At 64.2% G+C, this 9,926-nt stretch overlaps 2 protein-coding genes across 2 annotated transcripts; one reads left to right on the top strand and one right to left on the bottom strand.

Annotated features, from left to right (window-relative positions):
- Window positions 1–738: 738 nt before the first annotated feature.
- IL34 (interleukin 34) lies at window positions 739–5,288 on the top strand. The gene is made up of 7 exons (XM_084294918.1): window positions 739–846; window positions 1,660–1,797; window positions 1,911–2,014; window positions 2,146–2,223; window positions 3,285–3,461; window positions 4,710–4,842; window positions 4,920–5,288. Exons 2-7 carry the CDS (start codon window positions 1,734–1,736, stop codon window positions 5,000–5,002), a joined length of 639 nt encoding a protein of 212 aa, XP_084151044.1. The 5' UTR covers window positions 739–846; window positions 1,660–1,733; the 3' UTR covers window positions 5,003–5,288.
- A 162-nt stretch (window positions 5,289–5,450) lies between these two features.
- On the bottom strand, window positions 5,451–9,058 carry LOC311214328 (C-signal-like; the record flags this gene model as incomplete). Its single annotated transcript, XM_084294840.1, has 6 exons — window positions 5,451–6,523; window positions 7,512–7,622; window positions 7,700–7,858; window positions 7,935–8,122; window positions 8,654–8,705; window positions 8,921–9,058. The coding sequence occupies 6 exons, from the start codon at window positions 9,056–9,058 to the stop codon at window positions 6,410–6,412; spliced, it is 762 nt and encodes a 253-aa protein (XP_084150966.1). The 3' UTR covers window positions 5,451–6,409.
- Window positions 9,059–9,926: the final 868 nt, after the last annotated feature.

Raw genomic sequence — 9,926 nt, 5'->3', positions numbered from 1 at the left:
CCCTGCCCTTTGCCCCCTTCCCTTTGCACCCTCCCCTGCCTCCTCCCCGCGCCTCCATCTTATGGGGGGGGGGCGGGGGCTGCACCCTTGGGCTCCAGCACCCCATAAGGGCCCCCCCTTCCCCAGCACCCCACTTTTGGGGCAGGGAGGGCTCCGTGCTTCACCCCGGGGGGGGCTGCGGGCTCCAGCCTCGGTTTGGGACCCCCCCCCTTGAGCCCCCACTTGGGGGTCCCTTTCCCCGGGGGTCTCCCAGCACCGTGCCGAGGGGGGAACCGCCCCCGGGGTGCCCCCACGGGGGGTCCCAAGGACCCGGTGCCCCCCCCCCGGGCTGCTCGGGGAAGCGGGGCCGGGCCGGGGGGGGGGCAGCTCCTGGCAGCCGCCGCCGCCCTGACTCGGTGCCAGGGGAATCCCGGCGGCTCCGGCAGCGCCGCCCCGCTCCCAGCGCCGGGGGGGGGGGCTCCGGGAGAACCGGGGGGGGTCTGTGCCGGTCCCCCCCCATTTCCCCGATCCCTCCCGTTACCGGATTTAGGGGATCGGGGGGGGGGTCCGGCGCGGGTCCTCCCGGATTTTGGGCACCCCCAGGGGCTCCGGGGAGGCGGGGAAGGGGGTGCCGGGCTCCGGGGGCTCCGTACGCCCCCCGCGCACGGTGCCCGGTGCCCGGTGCCGGTCCCGGTGCCGGCCCCGCCCGCTGCCGGCCCCGCCGCCGCCCCCCCGACCGCCTCCCGGGGAGCCCGGCACGGCCCCGCCGCCACCGGGAGGGACCGGGACGGGGACCGGGACCGGCACCGGGACAGGGACAGGGACAGGGACAGGGACAGGGACCGGCACCGGCACCGGCAGCGCCAGGTGGGCATCGGGGGACATCAGGGGGGCACCGGGGGGCACCGGGGGGGTAGGAGGGGGGCTCGCGTGGGGTGTGTGGGGTGGGAGAGGGGGATTTGGGGATATAGGGGGTGTGGGGGGGACACTGCGTGGGGTCAGGGCTCGGGGACAGGGCGTGGGAACGGGGCGTGGGGACATCCTGTGGGGTCAGGGCGTGGGGACAGCGCGTGGGGTTAGGGCATGGGGACAAAGTGTGGGGACAGGGCAAGGGGACAGGGAGTGGGGACACCACGTGGGGATACGGGGCACAGGGACATTGTGTCGGGGTATGGTGTGGGGACACCGTGTGGGGTCAGGGCATGGGGACACTTTGAGGGGGTATGGCATGGGGATGGGGCATGGGGACACCACACAGGGGTGTGGGGACAGAACATGGGGACACCATGTGGGGACAGGACGGGGGGACATCGTGTGGGCGCATGGCATGGGGACACTTAGTGGGGACAGGGCACAGTGGCAGGGCTTGGGGACACCATGTGGGGATATGGCATGGGGACACCGTGTGGGGACAGCGCGCGGGGGCACGGAAAGGGGACACACTCCGGGGACAGGGCACGGGGCCATCATGTCAGGACATGGCGTGGGAATAGGGCACGGGGACACCACGAGGGAGCATGGCCTGGGCTCCACGTGGGGACCTGGCATGGGACACTGAGCGGGGCCACGGCGCAGTCCCCATATGGGGACACGTGGGCACGGGGCCACCGCGTGGGGATGCAGCAGGGGGGACATTGCACGGGGACACAGCGATCCTGACCCCCTCCACCCCCATGGCAGGTGGCAGCCATCGGGGGGCCACCACCGAGCGCCGTCCCCTGTCCCGTGTCCCCTGTCCCCTGCGCCCCCCGGCCATGCAGGCTGCGCCGCCGCCCGCCCCCGCCGTCACCATGCACCAGGGCTACGCGGCCGTGCTGTGTGAGTACGGGCGTCACCGGGGTGTCCCCTCGGGGTGTCCCCATGGGGTGTCCCCACGGGGTGACCCCTCGGGGTGTCACCGTGCTGGGGGGAGGCTGACGCGGTGCCCGCAGGTGTCCTGGCTGTGCTGAGGCTGGAGGCCGCCGCGCTGGGCGAGTGTGAGCTGGCGCGGCTACTGCAGGACCAGCTGGGCTACGAGAAGCGCCTGCAGTACACGGTACCCGGCCTCCCGGCCTCCCCGCATGCCTCGGGGGGGCAGCCTCCATTTTGGGGGTGCCCGGAGGCCCGGCCTCCTCCCCGCCAGCCCCTTGTGCTCTTTTCCCCGCGCCCTCCATCCCACCCCGGTAGAAGCACTACTTCCCCGTCGGGTACACGCTGCGGGTGCAGTACGAGGAGGTGCTGAGGCCGGCCAACATCACCCGGCTGGTGAGGATGGGGCCGGGCCGGGATGGGGACGAGGGCAGGGTGGGGGCGGTGGTGGTGGTGGGATGGGGGTTGGGGGTTGGGGTTTTGGGGTTGGTGGTTGGGGTTTGGTGTTTTGGGGCTTGGTTGTTGGGATTTTGGGGTTGGTGGTTGGGGTTGGTAGTTGGGGTTTGGTGTTTTGGGGTTTGGTGGGTTGGGGTTTGGTGTTTTGGGGTTTGGTGGGTTGGGGTTTGGTGTTTTGGGGTTTGGTGGGTTGGGGTTTTGGGGTTGGTGGTTTGGGGTTTGGTTCTTTTGGGGTTGGTGGGTTGGGGTTCAGTGGTTGGGGGTTTGGTGGTTTTTGTGGTTTTGATGGTTTGGGGGTTGGGGTTTGGTGGTTGGGCTTTGGGGTTTGGTGGTTTGGGGTTGGTGGTTGGGGTATTGGGGTTGATGGTTGGGGTTTGAGGGTTGGTGTTTTGGGGTTTGGTGTTTTGGGGTTTGGTGGGTTGAGGTTTTGGGGTCAGTGGTTGGGATTTGGTGGGTTGGGGTTTAGTGGGTTGGGTTTTGGGGTTGGTGGTTGGGGTTTGGTGTTTTGGGGTTGGTGGTTGGGGTTTGGTGGTTTGCAGTTTGGTGGTTTGGTGTTTTGGGGTTTGGTGGTTGGGGTTTTGGGGTTTGGTGGGTTGGTTCTTTTGGGGTTGGTGGGTTGGGGTTCAGTGGTTGGGGGTTTGGTGGTTTTTGTGGTTTTGATGGTTTGGTGGTTGGTGTTTTGGGGTTGATGGTTGGGGTTTAGGGGTTTTGTGTTTTGGGGTTTGGTGTTTTGGGATTTGGTGGTTGGTGTTTTGGGGTTGGTGGTTGGGGTTTTGGGGTTGGTGGTTGGGGTTTGGTGGTTTGCAGATTGGTGGTTTGGTGTTTTGGGGTTGGTGGTTGGGGTTTGGTAGTTGGGGTTGGGGTTTGGTGGTTTGGGGTTTGGAGGTTTGGGGTTTTGATGTTTTGGGGGTTGATGTTTTGGTGTTGGTGCTTGGTGTTTTGGTGCTTTGGTGGCGGGGAGGCCGCGGCCTCACCCCCTCCGGCCTCCCCCCACCCCGCAGCGCGCCGGGGCGGCCTCGGAGGCCTCTCTGCGCTACCTCTGGTTCCACGTCAGCGCGCAGGCCGTGCAGCGGCTCCGCGAGGTGCTCCCGGAGCAGCACCCGTCGTGGCCCTACGCCCGCGACCTGGGCCGGCTGCTGGACGCGCTGGGCCGGGAGCACTACGGGCAGTACCGGCAGGTGGGGAGGGGAAGGGTCAGCGCCACCCCGGGGAGGGGAGGGGAGGGAGGGCCGGGGGAGGGCCAAACATCTGGCATTGGTGGTTCAGTGGTAGAATTCTCGCCTGCCACGCGGGAGGCCCGGGTTCGATTCCCGGCCAATGCAAAAATTCCCCTTTTTTTGTTGTTTTTTTTTTTGGGGTCAGTGAGGTGTTAACTCTGAAGCCTACTGACGGCCTCCCTGCCCTCCTGCCCCATGGCGGTGGGACGGGGCGCTGGTGGTGGGGGATGTGGGGTGGGAGGTGAGCACTGGCTCTGCCCCACTGCTGCCCCCCTGCCCCGTTGCTGCCCCCCTGTCCTGGGACCAAAGGGGTGGGTGCTGTGGGGTGCCCCACATCTGGCATTGGTGGTTCAGTGGTAGAATTCTCGCCTGCCACGCGGGAGGCCCGGGTTCGATTCCCGGCCAATGCAGAGATTTCCCCAAACTTTTTGCCCCCCAGTTCCCTAGTGGGGCCACCCAGGTGCTGTTCCCTGTGGGATTTCCCGCCCCCCAGCACCACCACCACCTCCCCCTGCACCCCACAGCTGTGGGTTTGCGCCCCCTCAGGGTGGCACCACCACGGTCCCCAGCCAGGTGGCATCTGGGGGGGTGTCCCTGTCCCCATTTTGGGGTGCCCCACACCCAGCACTGGTGGCTGTGTGGGACGGGTCTCAGCTTTTTATAGGGCCGTGGTGCCCCCCTGGGGCTGTTCCGTGTGGGGCAGGCCTTGGCAGGCAGTGCTGCCCCAGCCGTGTCCCGGTGCTGTGGGGTGCCCAGCTGGGGGGGGAATGGGGATGGGCAGACCCCACACATGGGGCAGGGCCGTGGGCGAGCACCGTGGGGTGCCCCACATCTGGCATTGGTGGTTCAGTGGTAGAATTCTCGCCTGCCACGCGGGAGGCCCGGGTTCGATTCCCGGCCAATGCAGAAATCCCAAAAATTTTTGCCTCCTATCTCCTTGAGGTGGGGAGACCCCAGGAGCCCATCGCTGCTCCCCCGCACCCCACAACTGCAGATGTGCAGCCCTTTGGGGCGCCCCATGGGGAAAGCTCCAGCTTTGCTATCCCATATGGCTGCGGCGTTAACTCTGAAGCCTACTGACGGCCTCCCTGCCCTTCCCCGCCGCAGGAGGCCTGTGTCTGACTCCCGACCGATTCAGCCCCCTCCCTACACCCTTCCCCACCTCCCCCAGACCCCTTTTCACCCCAAAATCGTTCCGTGTCCCCACAGAGTGACGTGGCGGCGGCGGTGGCCGAGCTGGTGCAGCGGCTGCACAGCGGCGAGCGGCGCCCCAAGGCCGTGCGCCCCAAGGCGCTGCTGGACAACTGCCTGCGGGTGCTGCGGATGCTCTTCCAGGTTCCCTGTGAGTGGGGAAAAGGGGGGCCGGGGGGGGGTCCTGGGTGCTGCCCCCCCTCGCTGACCCCCGGACCCTCTGCCCAGGTCGGTGGGGAGCCACGGAGAGCGGCGGCGAGGCGGGGAGCAGGCGAGGAGGAGGAGGAGGAGGAGGAGGAGGAGGAGGGTGAAGGGCACGCCGGGGGGGGCTCTTCGGGCATTTCGTGTTCTTTTTTATTTTTCTAGTCTGATTTTTTTTATTCTTTTATACTTTTTATTTTTTATTCCTTCTTTATTTTTATTTTATTTTATTTTTTTTTAATTTTTTCTTCTTTTTTATTTTCTTCTTTTCTTTATTATTTTCTTTTATTTTCCTTTATTTTCTTTTTTTTTATTTTTATTTTTAACTTTCCTTAGTTTGCATTTTTATTTTAAAATTTCTTTTAGCTCTTTAAAAAATTCCCCCGTTTTTTAACATTTTCCTCCCGTCCCGGTCTCCGTTAACCACTTGGCGGCGCCCAGCACCGAGCCCGGGCCCCGATTTGGATGGGGGGGGGGGGGCCGAGGCCGAAGGGCGGAGCCGCCGCTCCTCTGCCTCTGGGGGTGGATTTAGGGGGGGGACCGGAGCTGCCCTATGGACATCGCGCCCCAGGGACCTCCCACCCCATAGACATCCACCCCTTGGACGTCCCTCCCCTTGGACATCCTGCCCCTATGGACGTCCCCCTCCATTGGCATGCTGCCCCATGGACCTTCTGCCCCATAGACATCCCTCCCCACCATATGGACACCCCCCCACACCCCATGGACAGCCCACCCCATGGGCATCCTGCCCCATGGCCATCCCGTCCCATCAACCTCCCGCCCCCATGGATGTCCCTCCCCATAAACATCCCACCCCATGGACCTCCCGCCCCATAGACATCCCTCCCCATAGACATCCTACACTATAGATGCCCCTCCCCATAGACATCCCACCCTATGGACCTCCTGTCCTATAGCCATCCCTCCCTATGGACCTCCTGCCCCATAGACATCCCACCCTATGGCACTCCCTCCCCATGGGCCTCCCACCCCATAGCCATCCTACTCCACAGATGTCCCCTCCATAAACTTCCCCCCCATTGCCATCCCTCCCCATTGACGTCCTCCCCCACCGAGACATCCCACCCCATACCCATCCCTCCCTTATGGACCTCCCACCCCATAGACGTCCCTCCCCATAGACACTCTACCCTATGGCCCTACCTACCACCCAATGGACATCCATCCTTATGGATGTCCTGCCCCATAAACCTCCCACCCCATAAACCTCCCACCCCACAGACCTCCCACCCCATAAACCTCCCACCCCATAAACCTCCCACCCCATAGACCTCCCACCCCATAAACCTCCCACCCCATAGACCTCCCACCCCATAAACCCCCCACCCCATAGGCCACCTGCCCCATAGACCTCCCACCCGATAAACCTTCCCCCCCAGCTCCCAGCCCTTCCAGCTATGGGGCCGGGTGGCACAGGACCTCCTTACGGCACGGTCCCAGCGTGGCCGTGGCCATTTATTGCTCTCCAGCCCCGGGGCCGGGGGCCTGCCCCCTCACCACGGCAGCCTCTGCCCCCGCCAGTCCCAGAAGGTGCCGTTGCTGGAGGCCGAGAGGCCGGCGAGGACGCGCAGGACGCCCTGGGTGCTCTCCTCCATCGTCACCGGGCCCTGCGGGGACAAGGACAGCGGCGCTGAGTCCCCCCGTGCTCACCCAGAAGGGGGCCTGAAGCTCGGCGTCTCATTTTTTTTTTTTTGGAAAAAAATCCATTTTTGGATGCGCAATAAAACGTTTCCATGAGGCCATGGGGCCAGGGAGAGGCCCCCAGCCTCTCCAGCCTTTTTTTGGGGCAGGATGACCCCATCTCGGGGTGGCGATGCCCCCACGGCTGCTTGAGGGGCTGGTGGAGTACGGGGCTGGGGTGCCCTCTGCTGACACACGGCCCCGCTGGAGATGGGAAAGTAATGCAGGAAATGGGAAAATAATACAGGAAATGAGGAAATAATGTGAGAAATGGGGAAATAACGAGCGGTTCAAAGGAGAACCCGGGACTGTCCCCTTGCTGCGGTGGCGCGGAGCCTGTGGGACCCGGGTGGGGAGGGAGGGCCGTGGGGCGAGATATCCACAGGGGCTGTATCTGTGGGGTGTGATATCTGTGGGGCACTGTGGCTGTGGGGTATGAGAGCCATGGGGCGTTAAGTCTATGGGACACGATATCCATGGGACACGATATCCATGGGGTGCAATATCCATGGGGTGTGATACTCATGGGGTGTGATACTCACGGGGCATGACACCCATGGGGCTCTATGTCCATGGGGTGTGATGCACATGGGGCACTATACCCACGGGGTGCTCTATCCACAGGGTGCTGTATTCACGGGGTGCTATGCCCATGGGGTGTTGTTTCCATGTGGCACGATGTCTATATGGCACTATATCCATGGGGTGCTATAGCCAAGGCACACTATGTCTATATGGCACTACATCCATGGGGCATGCCATCCTTGGAGTGCTACATCCATGGGATATGCGACCTATGGGGCGCTATGTCCATGGGATGCTACGATACCCATGGGGTGCTACGTCTATGGGGCCTGGTACCCATGCTGTCTCTCTGCCCCATGATGTCTCTCTGTCGCCGCCCCCATCCCTCACCGCCTGGCGCCCCGGCGCTGCCTCCACGTATCCGGGGTCAATGGCCACGCAGAGGATCCCGCTGTCGCCGTACTGCAGCGCCTGGCACTTGGTCAGCATGTTGAGCGCCGCCTGCGGGGACAGCGGTGGGTGAGGACCCTATGGGGGGGGGTGTTGGGGTCACCCCGCACCCCTCCCTGGTGCCATACCTTGCTGCAGCGGTAGGAGACGTCCTGAGCGTCCCCCCAGGCCGCCACCACCCCGATGGAGCCCATGGCGCTGGAGACGTTGACCACGGCCGCCCGGCTGCAGCTCAGCCCCTGCCCGCGCCCGGCCTCCGCCGCCTCCTGCAGCAGGGGCAGGAAGGCCTGGGGAGGGCACGGAGTCACCCTCAGGCCTCCACCCTATAATTTTGGGGTCGGGCGGCTTCCCGCCAAGCCCTACCTGCGTGACCTGCAGGGGCCCGACGGTGTTGGTGGCGTAGAGCAGGGCCATGTTCTCGGCCGTCTCGGTCTGCAGCGTGCTGCGGCGCCGCGCGCCCGCGTTGTTGATCAGGAGGCCGAGGCCGGCCCCGCGCAGCTCCTCCCGCACCCGGCCCGCTGCCGCCCCGATGCTGCCCGCGTCCGTCACATCTGAGGGGGGACAGCGCGGGGACACCCACGGGGACACCACAAGGACCTCATGGGGACACCCACGGGGGTACCAATGGGGAAGCCACGGGGAAGCCATAGGGACAAGTCCACAAGGACATCCATGGGGACGGCCATGGGGATGTCATGGGGACATGGGACACCCACAGGGGGTCAACACCACAAGGACACCTTTAGGGAAACCCATAGGGACAACTCCACGTGGACACCCACTGGGATACCCCCAGGGATATCCATGGGGACACCACCACAAGGACACCCCCAGGGAACCCATAGGGACAATTCCATAAGGACACTCATGGGGACACCCAGGGGACACCCACGGGGACAACACCACAAGGACACCCTTAGGGAAACCCATAGGGACAATTGCACAAGGACACCCCCAGGGATACCCGCAGGGACATGCTGGTGGCCCTGGGGGTTGCCCCAAATCAGCTCCCGGGCACTGAGCAGCCCCGGTTGGGGGGGACAGGATTTTGGGGGACAGGGCTTTGGGGTGCTGGCACCTACCGAGGGGCAGGACCACGAGGTTGGGGGTGCCCAGAGCCAGCTCGTTGAGGGCCTGAGGGAGGAACGGGGCTGAGGGGGTGGCACCAGGAGCCCCACGGAGCAAGGTGTGGGGCAAGCGGTGCCTGCAGCTGCGCCCTGCAACCACCACCACCATCCCCACCACCTCCTCCACCACCACCATCCTCAAGACCACCACCACCTCCACCATCCCCACCACCTCCTCCATCCCTCCCACCCCCCGTCACGGTGACCCCCCCGTGTCCCCACCTTCCCGTCGGGGTCGGTGCAGGCGGCGAAGAGGCGCCGCGGTGGGCTCGGCAGCTCCAGGAAACGTTTGACCAGCCCCAGCCCCACGCCACCGTCACAGCCGGTCACCAGCACGTGCTGGGCTCCGGGCCCCTCCATTGCCTCCCTCCTGCCCCACAGCTGCCCCACAGCTGCCCCACGGCTGCCCCACGGCCGCCCCACAGCACCGCTGTCACCACCACGCGTCCGCCCCCAAACCCTTGGGAAACGGCCCCGTAATTGTCGGGGTGGTGCCGGGGACGCCCTGGGAGGGGTGGGGAGGGAGCAGCAGCGTCACCCCACGTGGGGAGGGCCCCCACAGCACCCCAAAATTTTTTTTGGGGGGAGAGACAGGGCCCCCCCCGGTTCCAACGGAGGCGCAGACGGGGCTAATTACAGTACAACCTTTATTAATACTGGAATCTTCACAGTGCATTCGTTACTCGTAGCAGTGACTATTTAAATCAAGGGCTCGGGGTGGGGGGGTGGGGGATAGGGGACGTTACCACCAAAAAAAAAATAAAAATAAAATAAAATTAAAAATTAAAAAAAAAAGAGGGGAGAAAAGAAAGAAACGTGGCCGAGGGGGCGGGGGGAAGCGGAGGCGGGAGCACGGGGGGAAATAAATTAAAAAAAAAGAAAGTAAAGGAGCGGGTTAACAACAGCACCAGAAAAGTTACTTCAGTCGAAAGACAATTTTTTTTTTCTCTTTTCCAAGGAATTTTTGCTCTCTGTACAAAATGAGAAGGACTCCCCCCCCCCCCCGCCCCCAACCCCGGACGTTTGTCACTTGTCATCAGCGCGTGGGGGTCACGACGGGGGGGCCGGGGCCGGGCGGTGGCTACGAGGTTACTCCTAGGCGGGGGCGAGCTATGTACAGGGGGGGCTGGGGCCGGGCTGTGCTGCCCCGGGGCTGGCGTCGCCCCCCGAGGGATGGGGAGGGGGACGGGGATGGGGACGGATGGGTCCTGCGCTGGGGAGGGACTGG

This window comes from Netta rufina (genome assembly GCF_964035555.1).
Source record: "Netta rufina genome assembly, chromosome: 13".
Taxonomy (NCBI): Eukaryota; Metazoa; Chordata; class Aves; order Anseriformes; family Anatidae; genus Netta; species Netta rufina.
This window is presented reverse-complemented; position numbering and strand designations above follow the sequence as displayed.

Coding starts and splice junctions, on each gene's coding strand:
- IL34 (XM_084294918.1), top strand. CDS start 1,734: ATGCAGGCTGCGCCGCCGCCCGCCCCCGCCGTCACCATGCACCAGGGC. Junction 2,224..3,284: donor CGGCCAACATCACCCGGCTG/GTGAGGATGGGG, acceptor CCCACCCCGCAG/CGCGCCGGGGCGGCCTCGGA. Junction 3,462..4,709: donor ACTACGGGCAGTACCGGCAG/GTGGGGAGGGGA, acceptor GTGTCCCCACAG/AGTGACGTGGCGGCGGCGGT.